Genomic DNA, 18671 nt, shown 5'->3' on the forward strand with positions numbered 1-18671 from the left:
GATGAGAAATCAGCACTTAATCTTATGGAGTCTCCCTTGTATGTGATGGTTTTCTTTTCTCTTGCTGCTTTTAGAATTTTCTCTTTGTCTTGAGCATTGGATAATTTGACAAGTATATGTCTTGGGGTGGACCTGTTGGGATTTATGGTGTTTGGGGTGCGTTTTGCTTCCTGGACATGTCCATCCATCTCTCTCAGTAGATTCGGGAAGTTTTCATCCATTATTCCCTCCAACACCTCTTCTGTCTCCTTTGTCTTCTCTTCTCCTTCTGGGATGCCTATAACATGTATGTTTGTGTGTTTTGCATTATCATTCAGGTCCCTAAGTCCTAGCTGGATTTTTTTCTATCTTTTTATCGATCAGTTCTACTATCTGTTTGATTTCAGATGTACCATCTTCCACGTCACTAATTCTCTCCTCTGCCTCTTCTAATTTGCTACTATTTGCTGAGAGTGTATTTTTGATTTCTTGAACTGCGGTGTTCATCACCATCATATCTGTTATCTTTTTTATGCAGACTCTTTTGATTGCTACTTTAATTTTGGTAGCCAGTCCCACCTCATCTTTTGTGATTAAGTCCCACTATTTGGCTTCTGCCAGCATGAGATCTGATCATCCCCATGCGCAAGGAGTGCACCACATAAGGAGAGCTGCCCAGCACGAAAGAAAGCATATGCTGCCCAAGAATGGCACTGCACACACGGAGAGCTGACACAACAAGATGATGCAACAAAAAGAAACACAGATTCCTGGTGCTGCTGATAAGGATAGAAGCGGTCACAGAAGAACACACAGTAAATGGACACAGAGAGCAGACAACTGGAGGTGGGGGGAGTGGGAAGGGGAGAGAAATAAATAAATAATTTAAAAAATAGGTGGAGATTAAGACAATAACAGACAAACAAAATTGTGGGAGTTCTTTACCACTAGACCAGCCCTGCAAGAGATAATGAGAGTTCTTCAGGTCTAAAAGAAAGGGAAATAGACAGCAGATCAATGTCCCATGAAGAAATAAAGCTCTTCAGTGAGGATAATGGTATGGGTAAATATAAATGCCAATACTATTGTAGTTTCTGTAATATACACTTCCTGCAGAATCTAAAAGGCAAATGCATAAACTGTAGTGATAAGTCAGGGATTTTGGACTCATTATGTATAAGCATGTACTTTGTGACAAGAACTACTTAAAGGTGGGGAAACAGAGGAGCATAGGAACATAGATTGTGTATATTATTGAAGTTAAGTTGGTATAAAAATAAATGGGATTATTTAAATTTAGAATGTTAAATTGAAACTTCTTGGTAGCTAGAAAGAAAATATTGGACAATATGTAAGCTTATAGAAACAGAAATTAGAATACAGGTTGCTAGTGGCAAGGGGTTGGTGGAATCAGGCATTAATGTATAATGAGCATAGGGATTTTCTTTGGGGAGATCGGAAAGTTTAGTAATGGAATGTGGTGAGAGTACCACAATATTGTGAATATAATTAATTGCACTGAATGATATCCTTGGGAGTGGCTGAAAGGGTAAAGTTTACATTATATATATTTTATAACAATTTAAAAAAAGGAAGAGCATCTAAAGCAACAATGACAATTAAATGGGAAACATGAGCCTGGATGGGAACTAACAAGGGAGGGGAGAAATTTCAAAGAGACATTATTGGGACATATGAAAAATTGGAATGTAGACTGTAAGTTCTATATCAATCCTAAATTCCTCTATCTTGATACCTGTACTTAAGATGATTACCTCGGTGCATATCCTTGTTCTTAGGAAATGTATATGGCAGTAGTAAGTGTTCCAGGAGCATAATGTATACCACCTGTGACAGTTTGAATTGGTTTATTCCCAAAAGAGATTATGTTCTTGAATTAATTCATTCCTGTGGTTGTGTGGCCCTTTTGGTTAGACTACATCAGTGAGGCATGACACAGGGTGGGTCTCTGCCCTCTTACTGGAACTTTATATAAACAGAGACACAGAGAGAGACACACAGTAAAGGGAAGCTGCCATTTTTGATCTAGCCATGTGAGAGAAAGGAGAAATTAGGGAAAGGACTCCAGATTCACCTACAGCTGCAGAAAGACAGAGAAACCCCGAGAGGCCAAGAGAGTTCCCAGTGTCTGGTATCAGCAGAGCACAGAGGCATGGATAGAGGCCCTAGAGTGGCTAGGTACATAGAGAAGCTCAAGGTTGAGGACACAGCTCTGACATATGCCTGATAGCCCATAGTTGAGCTCTGGAAGAAATCAGAGCAGCTGAGACTTAGAGAAGAGGCCTGGAAAGAGACAAGCCCTATGTTGAGCTCTAGGAAAAACTAGATTCTGGAGGGGAAGGCAAGGAACTTGATAGAGATTGGCCACCATCTTGGCCATATGGCAGGACACCAGGATCTGACTTTGGTGAGAGAGCATCTCTGATGGTGCTTTGATTTGGATGTTTCATGCCTCAGAACTGTTAAGCTTTTATGCTAAATAAAATCTTCATTATAAAACCCAACCCATTTCTGATACTTTGCACCAGCAACCCTGTAGTCATTTGATATTATTGATGAATTCCAAAAAGAAATATTGAATTATGTTTGTAAACTGATCTTTTCCTCTGGGCATATTAGATTATACTGGATTCATAGGTTTACTTAAGTTATTATGTAAACCTCTTGTGCCAGTAGGGCATTGAGTCCACACCCACCAAAGGGTGGAGACTCAGAGATAAAAGGCATGGCAAAAGACAGAGTTAAGGGTTTTTGATGTTGGTGTTTTGATATTGGAGTTTGATGCTGAAGCCTTAAGCTGGAGCCCCAGGAAAAGAGGAACCCTGAACCCAGAAAGAATCAAGACCCTGGAAAGGAGGAACCCAGGAAACCTGAACCCTCACAGACTTCAGCAGCTATCTTGCTCCAACACATGAAAATAGACTTTTGTGAGGGAAGTAACTTGTGCTTTATGGCCTGGTATCTGCAAGCTCCTACCCCAAATAAATACCCTTTATAAAAACCAGCCAATTTCTGGTATTTTGCATGAGCACCCCTTTGGCTGACTAATACAAATCCTATGGCAAACTAAGACACTGCTTACACACAAGTGTTCAGAAAATGTATTGATAAATAGACAGACAGATAGATAGAATGATATAGCCAATGTGGCAAAATGTTAAAATTGGTTGATCTGGGTATCTGGTGGGGGTGTAGGGTTTTAGGAGTTTGTATCATTTTTGTACTGTCTTGAAAGACTGAAAGTACTTCAAAATATAAACAAAGAAACAAAGTGTTTGGTCAGCGTGTGGGACATATAAGCAAAGAGAATGTCCTAATTCTAAGTCAGTAGTGACCTATACAAGTTTGACAGTGGCAGTGATGGCTTAGAAACTGGCAGAGAACGCCCTGGCTATGGGGCTAGGGAAAGACTGAAGTATCTGAGGGACCACTGGTGATTATTATGCTTCTGTATCAGGACTCTGGGAGCATGCCCTTCTTCTTGTGTAAGTAGAAAGAAGAGTAAAGAATAATTAGTGAGTCCAAGAGTTGGGGCAAGTTTGGGAATTCTTTTTTTTTAATAAAAATATTTTATTGTCTTTTAAAAAATTACATATATATATATTTTAAATGTTACATTAAAAAATATGAGGTCCCCATATATCCCCCACCCCCCATCACCCCACTCCTCCCACATCAACAACCTCTTTCATCATTGGGGGACATTTATTGCATTTGGTGAATACATTTTGGAGCACTGCTGCACCACATGGATAATGGTTTACATTGTATTTTACACTCTCACCCAGTCCACCCAGCGGGCCATGCCAGGACATACAATGTCCAGCATCTGTCCCTGCAGCTTCACCCAGGACAACTCCAAGTCCTGAAAATGCCCCCACATCATATCTCTTCTTCCCTCTTCCTACCCTCAGCAGCTACAGTGCAACTGACTGGGAACCTCTCTACACATCAGAGGTCTTCAGGATCAAATCTTGGTGAATCCTAGCGGAGAGAAAATGAGAAGGGAATTATTGAGAGTTACAGTTTCCACTGAAGGGGTTCAGTTATGGATTCTTTAGTCATTTGGTAAAGAGGTGATGCTGTTAGGGAGAAATAGGGAATCTACATCCTACAGTAGTCAACAAATCCCAGAAAGACTCACAGTGGTCCTTTAGTCTGTGATAAGAGGAATTCAAGATAATGAGAATTCTTTGGGGCAAACCTTTTTGCCTTTTAAGTAATGTTATATCCAAAGTAGTGGACAGAGAGAGAACAAAGTTGTGTCTTATCCTTGGTTACCTTGTGGCATTTTTGGCCAGAGCTCTAAGAAGATATGGTCCCTGACTGACTTTTCATAGCTATATGAGTAGTGTAAACAATCATCTCTCTTTAAATGCTGAAATCACTTCTTTTAAGGCCTTCAACGGATTGGATGAGATATCACTCATTGCTCCTCAATTGACTGTAGATGTAATGAGCCATCTATGGAATCAAGTCACTGATGATTAAAGTCCATGAAATGCCCTAGTATTACAATTAACCCCAGTGCTTGCTTGACCAAACAACTGGGCACCATTACCTGTCCAAGTTGACACATTAATCTAGACAACATAGGGTATATTTCCACTTTTAGAGGTTCTGCACACCAAATATGTCCTACATTTGTAGAATTTCCTGTCCAAAGTGAGTCATGAAGAGAGTCATCTTGAGTTTTGTCAGGAATGATAGGACATGAAAAATCAGGATAGTGAACTGAATAAGTAAACAGAGATAAGAAGGGTAAGAATTTGAGACTTCAAGCATTCATCCCTTGGGGACACATTTTTTGTGAACGCCCCAATTCATAAGCAAATCACACTCCAAGTTTACTAGGGTATTAGAGCTGAGAAGAAAGTTGTGACCAGTGTTCAGAGGTCTCAGGGTAATGGCAAGGGGATGTGAGAGAAGTAAACCATGTAGAAAATTGTCAAATCCCACCACTGCCAGGGTATTATGACACCAAGGAAGGGGAATAGATGTTGCTTTAATAGTAGAATGGGTTGTGCCTGTGTCAGTTAGAAAGGTGGTTGGATGTCCTTCTTCTACCTGTAGAGTAACTGGGGACACAGGGCAACAACTTCCTCAGAGGGGAGGCATACATGACTTCCTTTCAGGTTTCTTCACCTGCTTTAATAGTGAAGCTATAAGCTTGAGTTGTGTATTTTCATTTTTTTTGAATGTGCTATTCTCATAATGTTGGACTAAATTCTGAAGTTCTATATTGGGGTATTTTTCCCATTGATATTTTTGTGGCAGATGTCTTGCACTTCTGGTCTTTATCCATTTATAAAACTAGTTGCTAGGGCTGACACTGATTGTTTAACTCAAGACCAACGTGTTCCTTCAAGGTGGTTTCTAATCTATGGTGAAAATTTGTGACTCACTCATTCTTTTATTTTCTGCAATTTTGAGTGTATGACCCATCAATCTTACTGTTGTAGACTAAAGGAATGGCTTCTAGTAATTTATTCAAGCAATTTTTCACCTAAAGCTTCAGGTTGTATATTAGAATCAGGAGTAGTCTGTGAACCTTTAAGGTCATTGTATTAGTCAGCCAAAGGGGTGCTGATGCAAACTATCAGAAATCTGTTGGCTTTTTAAAAAGATACATTTTTCCCCTAAATTCTCAATTTATTCATTTTTTAAAAAGACATTACATTAAAAAAATATGAGGTCCCCATTTGCCCCCACTGCCCCCACCCCACCACTCCACCCCCAATAACACTCTCCCCTATCATCATGTCACATCCATTGTGTCTGGTGAGTACATCTCCGGGCATCGCTGCACCTCATGTCCCATGTTCCACACCATTATTTTTTTAAGAGATACATAGATTACACAAAAAAAATATAAGGGATTCCCATATGCCCCACTCCCCACACCTCCCACCCTTCCCCAAATTAACAACTTTTTTCATTACTGTGGTACATTCATTGCAAATGATGAACACATTTGGAGCAATGCCTCTAAGAATGGATTATAGTTTATATTGTAGTTTACACTTTTCCCACTCAATTCTGTACGTTATGGCAGGATATATAATGACCTATATTTGTTGTTGCAGTGTCATTCAGGACAATTTCCAAGTCCCTAAAATGCCCCCATATTACACCTGTTTTTCCTTCTCCCTATCCCCAGAACCTCCATTGGCAATTGTCTCCACATCGATGATATAATTTCTTCCATTGCTAGAATCACAATAAATCTATAGTAGAATACCAGTAAGTCTACTTTATCTATATTTTATTACCCAATCCTGAGGATTCTGGGATGGTGATGCTCACTCCACCTCTAATTGAGAGGCAGACTCGATCCCATATGGCTTATAGATGGGACTCTCTTGCTTGCCATTGTAGACTCTCTTGGTTCCTTGGTGTGGTGGTTGTCCATCCTCACCTCCTTGTAAGTTGTCCTGGGTGAGTCCAATGAACCGGAGAGTAGGTGTTGCAGCTCTGCTGAGGCTTAGGGCCCAGCTGGCACATGGACAGCTCAAAGAGTCAAGTCTCTTGGATGTACACCTACCAAATCCAGCACCAACTATAGGTTCAAATAGAAGTGACAGAAGAGGCATGTGTAAAAATGTCACTTCTGAGTCCAACTCTGTCACATTGAGGACCACAAACTCCAAAGAAGGGCCCACTGGCAAGGACCAAACTCTGGAGCTCTGTTGGCTTTTTTCAAAGGGTATTTATTTGGGGTGAAAGCTTATAGTTACCAGGCCATAAAGCATAAGTTATTTCCCTCACTAAAGTCTCTTGCCACATATTGGAGCAAGATAGCTGCCAACATCTGCAAGAGTTCAGGCATCCTCTTCCTCTTTAGGCTTAGCGGTTGCAGCTTCTTCCAATATCAGCTGTAGGCTGGGATAAATCTCGCCTCTCTTCTGGGGCTCTTTCCTCTCCAGGCTCAGCTGCTCTGGTCTCTCCACAAGGTCAGCTGTAGACTATCAGGCTCTCTCTCTTCCTAGGGCCTCTGCCATGTCCATGGAGCCATCTATTCCTCTGTGTTCTTCTCCTGTGTGTTTACTTCCCAGGGCTCCAGCATCCAAAGACTTGAATTAACTCCTCTGCTGTGTAGTTTTCTCTGTGAGTACCCACCCACCAAGGGAGCAGGGACTCAACATCCTACTGATGTGGCCCAATCAAAGCCTTAATCATAAGTTAATCAAGTAAAAATGAAACCTCTGAATCCAGTACAATATATTATGCCCAGAGGAACAGACCAGTTCACAAACATCTATTTTTGGAATACATAAAGAATATCAAACTGCTACAGTCATTTTTCAAAAGAAACCTACTTTTTTCCTTTTTGAACCAAAGAGTGTTATCTCCTTGGCCCACTAACGAATGAATAAATAGGTGTAATTCAGGAATCATGGAGAGTTAAGTTCCCAATACTATTCTAAATTGATTGAAGAATTTTCGTTTTTCTTCTTTGGTTCAGGAAAATCCTTGGCAGTAGCATGTAATTCTGATTGAGACCAAGGTTTAAAAATGATCTTTTAGGTTCCCTCCCCCGCCCCGCCGCGTGCTCAAGCCGTGCGGGGCGACCCTCCCATCGCTGCAAACAGGGCGCTGCCTGCGGGGCGGAGCGTGCAGGTCGCGGTCTGCATCGTGAGCGCCGCCTGGGCGCCCGCCGCCGCCTTCCCGCTGACGCCTGGGGGGCTGGCTGGCACCTTCCCGAAGCTGCACAGCGGCCCGGTGCTGCTCTCCCTGCGAAAATACACATACAAGCATGAATGGATAACAGCAGAAAACGGTACTGGAACAGTGGGAATCAGCAATTTTGCACAGGAAGCCCTGGGAGATGTTGCTTACTGTTGTCTTCCTGAGGTTGGGACAAAGTTGAACAAACAAGATGAATTTGGTGCTTTGGAAAGTGTGAAAGCTGCTAGTGAACTTTATTCTCCTCTGTCAGGAGAAGTAACAGGAACTAATGAAGCTCTTGCAGAAAATCCGGGACTTGCCAACAAATCTTGTTACGAAGATGGTTGGCTAATCAAGATAACACTGAGTAATCCTTCAGAACTTGATGAACTAATGAGAAGCATATGAGATGAAGCATATGAGAAATACTTAAAATCTACTGAGGAGTGGAAGTGGAATGCCTAAACAAACTAGTCTGAAACAACTTAATCCAGCAATATTTTAAATTACTGATTGATAGAGATTTATAAAAGGAACTTTTTAGCAATACCAATATAAAAACAAAATACTTGTTCCAACTTTGCTATTGAAAGAAAATATCCGATAACTTTTTTTGTTTTTCCCCCCATAGCATTCTAATAGATAGCAAGTAAAAACACAACATGCATCTGTTTTTCACATCACCCTGTGATTCAGACTATGATCTACTTATATTCAGAATTCATGAAACTGAGGTAAAAACTCCTTGTAAAAAATTATGTAATTCAAAGGCAACATTGTTGCCTTAAGCCTTATATAATATTGTAACTATTGTTTATATCCATCCCTGGCTTTGGGTCAAAATAATGATATCTTCATCGAAAATAATTGGGAGTGGAGATAAATTTCTGTTATACAGTGTCACATGAGGAACAATACTATCTTAATTTTGCAATATACTGTGTTTGCATTTAAATTGATTCTGCTGCTATTTGTGGAAATGGTAATTTAGTCCAAAATCTGGTTTTCCTTAAGCAAAGATCTAATTGCGTGATAGCTTTAAGGACTTATTTTTTAAATCTTTGGTATAATAAAAAATAAATTCACTAACTTTGAAAAAAATGATCTTTTAGGTGGAAGAAGTGGGTTGAAACCAAGTTCTTTTTTTAGCAAAATTTTTTATTATCTTTTTTTAAAAAGATACATAGATCACACAAAATGTTACATTAAACAACATAAGAGGTTCCCATATACCTCACTCCCCACCCACCCCCACTCCTCCCACATCTGTTGAACTTACCCAGGTCAGCTAACAGGGAGGTGAGGATGGTCAACTACCACACTAGGGAACCGAGAGAGTCTACAACTGCAAGCAGGAGAATCACATCCATCAGCCATGTGGGATCTAAGGCCCCTCTCGATTTAGAGGTAGAATGGACATTGTCATCCAAGGGTTCACAGGATGGAGGAATTAAATATGGATTAGAGTGGATTTACTGGTATTCTAATATAGAGACCAAGTTCTTTGTTGCAGTGCTTCATTGGTCAGGGGAGGAGATATTCCAGTGAACCAGGTTGTATGGGGAAATTGAGGGAGTGAAGTGGAAGGTTCAGGAAGGCGAGAGTATAAGATCCCAGTGAGGGTAGTCTGGTCTGGAAAAGGCATAGGATATGGAGGGGTTGTGGAAGTAGAGGGTCAGGAGGGGGCAAGTTTGGATGACAGTGAAAAAGATTTAGTATTTTTTAGTGCATTGTTTTGGAACTTCAAAGGTCTGGTTTAGGTTGGATTCAGTTTCTCCTTTCTCAGGCTTCTCATACCAAGAAAAATATGCAGATCACTGAGAATCAGAAATCTTAAGAGTCCTTATTTTCTAAGGCCCCCCCCCCCATACTTGAAAAGATTGCTTTAGGACTTTTGATTGGGCTACATCAGTGAGGCATGACTCAAATTGAGTCTCTGTCCCTTTGCTGGATCTGATATAAACCGAAGCAAAGAGAGACACACAGAGAGACACAGAGAAATGAAGCTGCCATATTTGATCCTGCCGTGTGAGAGGAAAAACAACAGTTTTTCCCACAGCTGAGCTCTGGGAGAGAGAACTCAAAGACTGCTTAAGCATGAAGCCCACAAGAGGCTGGGTCCATGGAGTAGCTCAAGGCTGAAGAGACAAGCCCTATGCTTGGTTGCCCTCAGCTGAGTGCAAACCTCAGCAGAGATCAGAGGCCATCTTCCTTCACCATGTGGCAGCTGACTTTGGTGAGAAAGCACCTCTTAGGGTGCCTTGATTTGGACTTCTAGTGGCCTTGGAACTGAGCTTTTACCCCAAATTAATACCCTTTATAAAAGCCAACCTATTTCTGGTACTTTGTATCAGCAGTCACTTGGCAAACTAAAACAGGGAGGGAGACCAGAACTGTGTCTGAATTCAACTCCACTGAAACAAAGGGCTGGGGGTGGGATAATAGAAAAATACTACAGAATGTTGGGTGTATGTGTGTGGTTGATTACTATGATGGGTGAGTGATTTACTGAGTTTGCAATTAGGGCCATTTGGTTTGGAATGTTTTACTTTGCTCTGATTAGCTCACCTGAATCTTGTACGGGCTGGGGGAGAGAGAGAGGGAGAAAAGAAATTCTCTGGTTAGGCACCTGTTAGGTGCCTGGACAGTGTAAGGGCTGGGGTGAGAAGTATGGCAGGGATCTGGAATCAGGTGAAACCTATCTAAAGTTTAGTCAAGCTAAAGGGAAGTTAAAGCATCTTGATCAATCAATCATCTTTATCTTTGTTTTCTTTCCTTTCTTTTACTCATAATCATCTAACATAAAAGACATTAATAATAGTTAACTTTACATCACAGTATTTAAGATACAGGATATCAAGGAGAAGAGTAATCATCATCCAAGGACTTTACATCCTCTTCTGAGGAAAGGGTTAGTGCATATTTGATTGTATGCAGGATAGTTTTATAATGTTATATATAAGTATGACTTTATTATTGTCTTCATTTTGAGATTAAGTATGGTTTATATAGGAGATGTGTATGGATGCCAACTTGAAAAGGAGTGAACTGTAATTGTTAGTTTTAGGTGTCAACTTAGCTAGGCTATGATATGCTGATATTTAATCACACACTAATCTAGGTGTCATGATGAAATTATTTTGTAGATATGAGGTTGACATCTACATCATTTGAATTTAAGTAAAGTACAATAACCTCAATAATGTGGGTGGACATCATCCAGTCAGTTAGAAGGCCTTACAACCAAAAACTAGGTTTCCCAGAGAAGAAGAAAGTCTTCCTCAACATGACACCCTCTACTTCTCTCTGAGTATGTGACCTGCTGGCCTCTCCTGTGGATTTTGGGCTAAAACTTCAACATCACAATTAGAATTTCTTTGCCCTATGGAATTTGGCCTGCCTGATGGAATTTATACTAGCCAACCCTCACAATTGTGTGCGCTGATTCTTTAAGTTAAATTGCTTAATACAGATACATATATAATACAGATACATACATATATCCTGTTGGATCTGGATCTCTGCAGATCCCTGACTAATATATCACTATGTTTTTTAACTTTTTATAGTAATAACATATATATGAAGTGAAATTTCCAATTTTAATTACTTTCAAGTATACAATTCAATGATATTATTTCATGCACAAACTTATGCCCCCAGCACTCATTACAGAACAGCCATGGTAATTATTTTTAAAGGGGAAAAAATGGCAAGGATCTTGTTCAACAGGAGAGATTAAATACACAGGAGAGATCAGCCTAATCAAGAGTATAGAGCTCCTGAGAAGGCAACAGGTGATGGGGGCAGGGGAGCAAAACCCAGGGGCAGAACTGGCCTGGAACAGAAAAGACTTTTCCAGTAATAGAAGGGAAGGCAAGACAATGGGGTAGGGACAGAAGGTGTGTTCATGGCATATCAGGGAGCTGAGCAAATCCCTTTCTGATACCTTACCTTTTCTTTGGGAAGTGAAAAGCAAGTAATACTTTAGAGCAAGGGAAGGAGGATGTAGCAGGGTCTCAGGGATGAAGAGCATGGAGAAGGTATGGGAAACCCCTTGGGATTCTCTTTGAGGGGCAGGGAGGGAGGAAGGAAATGGAACTGGTGAGTGGTACACTGGAGGTTTCAACTCTATTGATCAATAAAGTTTCTTAACATGGTTGATGCACACAGAAGACTTTGCTGTATCCTTTGTTACACGTTCGGTATTTCTGAAATACTGCACCATTTTTTAAAAGCCATGGCAGGGACGGAGAAAGGGAGTTAAATGGACATGGGCAGAAAGTGTGGAGGGCCTATAGGTGGGTGATCACAAATTTATAATGGACCCAATGTATCTGCCCTCCTCCAGCAAGGTAGGCCTGTAAGGTGCAGGACCGGAGAAGTCAGGCAAGAGGCGTTCAGACACTCGAGGTCTCTACTGGAATCAGTCAGAGTAGGACGTAGGAGGGAGAGGCAATATAAAGACTGGTGGGAATGACTGGGAAAGAGAGGAAGGAAGGGTATGCAAGAAGGCAGGCCTGTTGGTGTAGGGATTGGGTCACAACCAAGGGAAATTGTAACCCTGTAGGGCTTTATAAATACCAAAGGAAGGATAACTCCTCACATATCAAGGAAGCTCAGCTGAGGAAAGATTGGAACCAGTAGTTCCAGTAAAAATATGACAATATTGGGCACCCACCCATCCACTGCTGCTGCTATTACCCTACAACCACTGTTAGATTAGATGTTTGGTGTGTCCTTCCAGACCTTTAAAACATATTTTTACATACAAATGTATGTATTCACAAACAATATACAGGATTGTTTTGTTTTTAAACTTACAAATTTGTATTCAATGCTATGCATTGATCTTCAGCTCAGTCTATACAGTCTCAAAGTGCTTTTGAAATCTGTACTAACACAACTTTGTTTGTTCCTTGACACTGCCGCATTGGGAGGAATATGCCACATTGTATTCAGCCATTTCCTCACTAATGGGATTTAAAATGCTCCCCATTTTTCCAGTTACCAACATCCTTGTGCCTATGTCCTTATACACACCTCACCAGTGTTTCTCCAGATGTTTCCCACAGTGGATCTGCTGGGTCATAGGGGGAATGGAAGTTTTCAGTTCTAATGCTTTCAGTTCAAAGCTCAAACTCTGGAGCCACACTGCCTGGCTTCAATACTGCTGGCGATCTCGACAAGCTGAAGGAACTTGGACAAGTTGCTGACCCCCATGTGCCTGTTTCCTCACCTGCAAAATGGCAATAATAATTGTTCTATCAAATCATAGGGTTGTTGTGAGGAATGGTTAATTTTTACCTACAGATCTTAGATCAGGGATTCTTTTTTTTTTTATAGATTTATTTTTTATTTATTTTCTCTCCTCTTCTCCCCTCCCCCCCCCGAGTTATCTGCTCTCTGTGTCCATTCGTTGTGTGTTCTTCTGTGACTGCTTCTATCCTAATCAGTGGCACCAGGAATCTGTTTCTTTTTGTTGCATCATCTTGTTGTGTCAGCTCTCCGTGTGTGTGGCGCCATTCCTGGGCAGGCTGCACTTTCTTTCATGCCAGGTGGCTCTCCTTAAGGGGCGCACTCCTTGTGCATGGCGTGGCAGGGCACTCTTTGTGCGCATCAGCACTGTGCATGGGCCAGTTCCACACGGGTCAAGGAGGCCTGGGGTTTGAACTGCGGACCTCCCATGTGGTAGGCGGATGCCCTATGCACTGGGCCAAGTCCGTTTCCCCAGACCAGGGGTTCTTAACAAGGGGTCCATGAGCTAGCTTGAATTTAAATAAAAAAAGATTATTCTTGTGGGGACATGTTGGTGCAGGTGTGAAATATTTATTAAATAATACACAGTATAGTATGGACTTAGTAAGGGGTCCGTGTTTTTCACCTGACTGGCAAAGTCTTAGAAGAATGCTGGGCGCATTCCACTTATTGTATAACTTGTTATTCATAGTTTCTACAGTGTGCAAAAACTATGGTTTCCTTATAACCTCTCCAACCCTTGGAATTGTTAAGCTCTTGGATTGTTTCAAGTGTGGTGTGTAAAAACAGACTTGTGGATTCACGTTGCCTCTCTGCAACAAACTGGTGATGGTAAGCATCTTTTGGGATGTACAATGGACATGGGGATTCCCTCCTCTGTGAATGACATCAGGGGAGGGGAGGGTGTGTGTGTAAGGGGCTGGGGGACAAACTCTGACCCACCAGTTAAACCCTCCTGGCAATAACATAGCCATATGTATAACATAACATGGTATACAGCCAGGCTGAACGGTCGCTTTCTGAAACAATGCCAGTTTGAGCAGTTGCCATGGAGACCAGAAGTAAACCGAAATCATTTCCTATCAGGTCTCTTACAAAAAAGGTACCCCATCCCTGATTACTGTTGGTGTCCTTTGCCTTCTTCCTTATTGGGTTGTGAGTCTCAGTTTGGAATATTGGCTTGCAGGTATTTTCTGCTACAGGGGCATCCGTATCCATGACTGCATTCCCTTCTCCCAACCCCATTAGAGTGTTAAAGTTTGGCAGTTTGGCAGAGGAGAAACTGAGGCTCTCAGAGAAACGACTCCACTTCCAAGTCAGAGTCTTGCCCAGGGGAGGAGGGGTAGAAAGAGGTGGGACCAGAGCCCAGAAATAAGGATGCAACAACCTAATTGGCTTCCGGTACATGATGGGCTTTGGGACTGACAAATGGTACCTGGACTTATTGGTGATGGCCTCTCTTTGCCAGCCAACAAGGGGAGCCCTGATTGGCTGGTGGAGGACGAATGAGAAGTGTGATTCTCGAAGGCGCTGTGAAGTGGCCATTCCTTGTTTATGCCGTTTTAGTGCGGCTGAGGTGGTTCCGGCGTTCTGTCCTCCTACTGCGTGGCTTCTTGCGGACCACCAGTCTTTCTGGCGTGCCGCAGACAGTCTTCAGTCCTCGACTTGGGCCGCTGACTGGCGACATGAGCTCTCCTGATGAAGTGTCTGTCTGGGGAACTGATCTTGGCCCAGAGGGCGGGGAGCAGGGAGGCGTCCACGGAGGACCCACACTAGGCCTTGATGTGGGGGCGCCACAGAGTGGTGAAAGTGAAGATGGGCTCCTGGTCCTAGAAGGGCTCGAGGCCAAGCGGGAAGTGATGGAAGCAGCAGGAGCAGAGCTGTGGGGCCCGGAAGGCCGACTTGGCTCACCGGCTGATGAGAAGGAAGATGGTCTGAATTACACACCCCATCTTGCTGAGGAGACTGCGGCCATCGCTAAGCAGTTGACTGACCGGGACCCACTTGGGTTCCGGAGAAACCTATCCCCGAAAAGCGGTGCCCTTCAGATGTCCAGCATTTGGGCAGACCTAGACCAGAGTGCCAGAGGTAGATGCGCACCTTCCCCTAGCTGTGAGGAATTGCAGCAGGTTTCTCCAGGAGGCCGGTCCTGGGGAAAACCTAGAAGAGGCCTTAAGAGTAAGCTTAATATCCCTGAGGATCTCCTGCGGCCATTGACGGAAGGCATGGCTGCAATCCCTTCTGACCCTGAGTCATCAGATGAGTTCAGTGAGATACAGACGTTGAAGGTGAACATTTACACAAAAGGAGGTGGCCAAGCAATGTCCAGCAGCCTGGAGGATCCTGGGGACATACCCAGACACTTGAACCCCCAAGTCAGAGAGAACATCTTTCACATGCCAAGTTCTTTCCAAGCTTCTATTTCTCGTGGGTTGGTGTTAGCCACTCAGCGACAGCCTGTTGGAGAGCTTGAGCTTTCTTCATCTAAGAAAATGCATAGTATGGTCTCTGCAAAGAGAGGCAGCAGGCTCAGCCACCCAGGAGCTGCTACTGCTGCAGGCAGCCTGCCCCATGCCACCCCTAAGAAGAAGGTGGCCCAGGAGAAGCAATCCAGCAGTGGTGCCTCCAAAGTTGCCCTGGGGAGAAAATCCCAGGCTCTTCCCACATGGGGGCAGAGAGTCTCAGCAGGCAGCCTGACACCAGCCACCTTCCCCCCAATCTCTGGTCTTCCAATGCTTGGGAGATCCAAGAGATACTCCTTGGCCCATTTGGGTACCAAGCAGCCCAAACACAGTAATGCTGGGAAGAAACCTGTGGCATGCAGGCCAAGGGAGTCTGAGTCAGTAGCTGGAGAAGATAATGACCCAAGCAGAGATCCAGTCCGAAGGGGCCAAGTGAGTGAGCCATCCTTGTTCTTTCACCCCCCTCCCCCATCTACACCTTCAATCACCTATCTTCACACATGCACCGTCTTCTCCTTGCTCAGCACTTGTCACTGGGCACCGAGGGTCATTAGGATGCCAAACCAGGGTCATTTCAATAGGAGCAGATATTAAGAGAGCACTGAATGTGTGCCAGGCACTGTTTTCAACATTTCACAGATGTTTTGGCCTCCTCTCTGGAGAGGGTTTGGGAAAGAAGGGAGCACTGGCAGCTGATTTGGATCTGCCAACCCCTTAGAGGTTGGGCTGCAAGCTTCCTGGTTCCTCCTTTCCACCAGTTCTCCAAGCCTTTCTTGAAGGGGCCTGGGCTTTCTCACTGCTACACTGTTCTCCCTGGCTCAGCTCTGCCTCCTAGCCTGGGACTTACCCAGGGAGGATGTCATAAGGAGATTAGCCTCTTGATTCCCCTCCCAATTCCCTGCTTCACTCAGCCCTTACACACATGTGAACACACACACAGTCAGCCAGAACTTTTTGTTTTAGCTTCCATCAGCCTGGCCAGAGTTACCTTGCTCGCCCATGCATCGTGGCGAGTTCAGCGGTGGAGACGCCAAGACCAGGGCCCCCCAAGTTCCAGGAAGCTCGCAGGCCCTGGCTCTGAGCCACGGAGGTATCAGTCCCAGAGGGTCTGCAGCCTCAGGTGAGTGTGGTTAGTTTGGTATGTTGGGAGATGGGGGAAGGGGAGGTGAAGAGGGAAAATTCTTGCTCTGTGAGCTCTGTCTCTTCATTCCTGTTCTCAGGCCTCTCTGCCTACCCATCAGCTCTCCTGCAGGAAAGAGAATGCAGTTGGCTATAAGCCAAATGGTCCCCTGCATGGGATTTGGCCAATGGGGGTGAGCCGTGGCAGTGCCCAGAACTCCAGCTCCAGAAGCAGACTTTGAGAGGAACAGGGCTTTTTGTGTTTGGGCCTCTTGAGAAACACTACTCATCCCAAGGGCCGGCTGTGGCTGCCACTCTTCCAGTGGCCTGAGACTGGACAACAGGGAGGGTTGGCCCAGAGGGAAGGCTGCAGCTGCTGGGCAGAGTGAGGGCAGCGGCTTGCCAGCAGAGGGTGGTGCTGCCCCAGTTTAGACACTGCTAAGGCCTTCCCACCTCACTCCTAGTCCTGACAGCTGAGTTTTGTGTTCTTTTTCAGGTGACCGGGAGCCACTTGTCCTTTCCCCAAGACAGGAAAGGCAACAGCAACCACCTGGAGCACAGGGCTGTCCTGGGGTAAAGCTCTCTCTGGTTCCTAGAATCCCAAGTCCACTCTAGATTCTGGGATCTGAGTCCAGATTAAACTGATTTATGTACCCCCCCCCACACTACCAACCCACTCCCCCTACTGCACATGGGGAGAGTACCTCCTTTCCATTGAAGATTCCATTCCATTGTGCCACCAGGGTTTTGGATTTGGGGATGGAGGGGCCCAGGGTAGAGGCGAGGAGGAGGAGAGAGTTGGTAGGAATATACTAATATTTCTCTTTTTCCATTATCTGCTGGGCTAGTGTCTTATACGACAGAAAGAAATCGATGACCTTAAACATCAACTTGGTATGACAAACCTCTGCCTGGGCTGGGGCCAACCAGGGCTTCTACTTCAGGACCCAGGGGGTAGGGTGGGTTGCAGGTGCAGGCGGCCTCAAGAGACCAACATATTGGTGTGTGCAGGACCTTGCAGGCCTGGCCTGGAGCTTTCTCTGCATTTACATTTAGGTATGCGTAAGTATAGAAATCATTTGTTGGAACTACAGGTACACTGTGCCAACAAAGTCTACAGGTCTTCTTCCCTTAAGAGATTTGGAGATAGCTCATTTATTTTTGTTTTAACTGCTTCTTGGTATGGTGTATGTATGGATTTGCTTGTTTTTTAAGTAGAGGACACTGAGTTCCCTTTTTCCCTTTGCCCTTATTACCACCTTGTATTAATGTGGTATATCTGTTACTATTGATGAAAGAATATTATTATAATTGTACTACTAACTATAGTCCATGTTTTATATTAATGTTCCCTTTTTGTCTTGTACAGTCCTATGGTATTTTGTTTTGTTTTATAACAAGTTCTGAATTGCTGTGATACACACCAGAGTTTGAGTTCCACTAGTACATTGTGTTCCCGTTTAGGAAACATTTCCACAGTTAATTCAGGTGATGGGTGGGTGAATCAGTTCCAGAGCTGCTTGGCTAGGGGCTGGAGGGGGTTGAGGTTGCAGGGTTTGGCTGTTCCCCACGGGGACCAGGAAAAGGGATTCCATACTCCTATGTCTAGAGTGCCTGATTATGCCTTTCTCTGTTTCAGCGGCCTTGCAGAGCCTCACTGACAAGTTCCAGACCCTTTGATGTGAGTTTTACACATACCATACCCCTTCCTCAGGCTTGGCGATTCAGGAGGGCTGTGGGCTGGCCCTGGGTTGTGCCTCTTTGCTGACTCTGCTCTGTGACAGGTTGAACACTGCATCCCCATGCCAGAGGAGCAGCTGGTACCTTTCGAGCCCAGGATCTACAGCCAAATTGATTTGCTCCTGTTCTTCGACACCCACCAGGGTTTTATCTATTTCCCTCTGTTTGTCTCCTCCCCACCCGACCCCTTTTCTCCAGTTCAAATTAAAGCAGTTTCACATTAAAATACCTCTCATATACCATGGTTGCCCTCTGTGTTTTGGAGGGTGTGGGAGCAGTGTGGGGGTGGTTTATTTTGTTCCAGAGCCATTTTAAAGTTAAGTGCCTCTTGCCTTATGTGTTCTGCCTTCTCTCTGTGGAGGAGCTGTGCCAGCTTCAAGCAGAGCCCTGCGTTCAGGCTCACCAAGCACCCTAGGTCTGGGC

At 43.9% G+C, this 18671-nt stretch overlaps 1 protein-coding gene and 1 pseudogene across 1 annotated transcript; both read left to right on the forward strand.

Annotated features, from left to right (window-relative positions):
- The window catches only part of LOC131277126 (phosphatidate phosphatase LPIN2 pseudogene), a 50264-nt pseudogene extending 42188 nt beyond the window's left edge, over positions 1 to 8076 (forward strand).
- A 6536-nt stretch (positions 8077 to 14612) lies between these two features.
- Positions 14613 to 16665, forward strand: LOC101425960 (uncharacterized protein CXorf49 homolog). The gene is made up of 3 exons (XM_058291097.1): positions 14613 to 15821; positions 16353 to 16509; positions 16610 to 16665. Exons 1-3 carry the CDS (start codon positions 14613 to 14615, stop codon positions 16663 to 16665), a joined length of 1422 nt encoding a protein of 473 aa, XP_058147080.1.
- Positions 16666 to 18671: the final 2006 nt, after the last annotated feature.

The sequence above is a fragment of the Dasypus novemcinctus genome, chromosome X (genome assembly GCF_030445035.2).
Source record: "Dasypus novemcinctus isolate mDasNov1 chromosome X, mDasNov1.1.hap2, whole genome shotgun sequence".
NCBI lineage: Eukaryota > Metazoa > Chordata > Mammalia > Cingulata > Dasypodidae > Dasypus > Dasypus novemcinctus.

Excerpts from the sequence above, each read along its gene's own strand:
- LOC101425960 (XM_058291097.1), top strand. The coding sequence starts at position 14,613 with ATGAGCTCTCCTGATGAAGTGTCTGTCTGGGGAACTGATCTTGGCCCA. Across the intron at positions 15,822-16,352 it reads ATCCAGTCCGAAGGGGCCAA|CTTCCATCAGCCTGGCCAGA; the intron begins GTGAGTGAGCCA and ends TTTTTGTTTTAG. Across the intron at positions 16,510-16,609 it reads CAGAGGGTCTGCAGCCTCAG|GCCTCTCTGCCTACCCATCA; the intron begins GTGAGTGTGGTT and ends TCCTGTTCTCAG.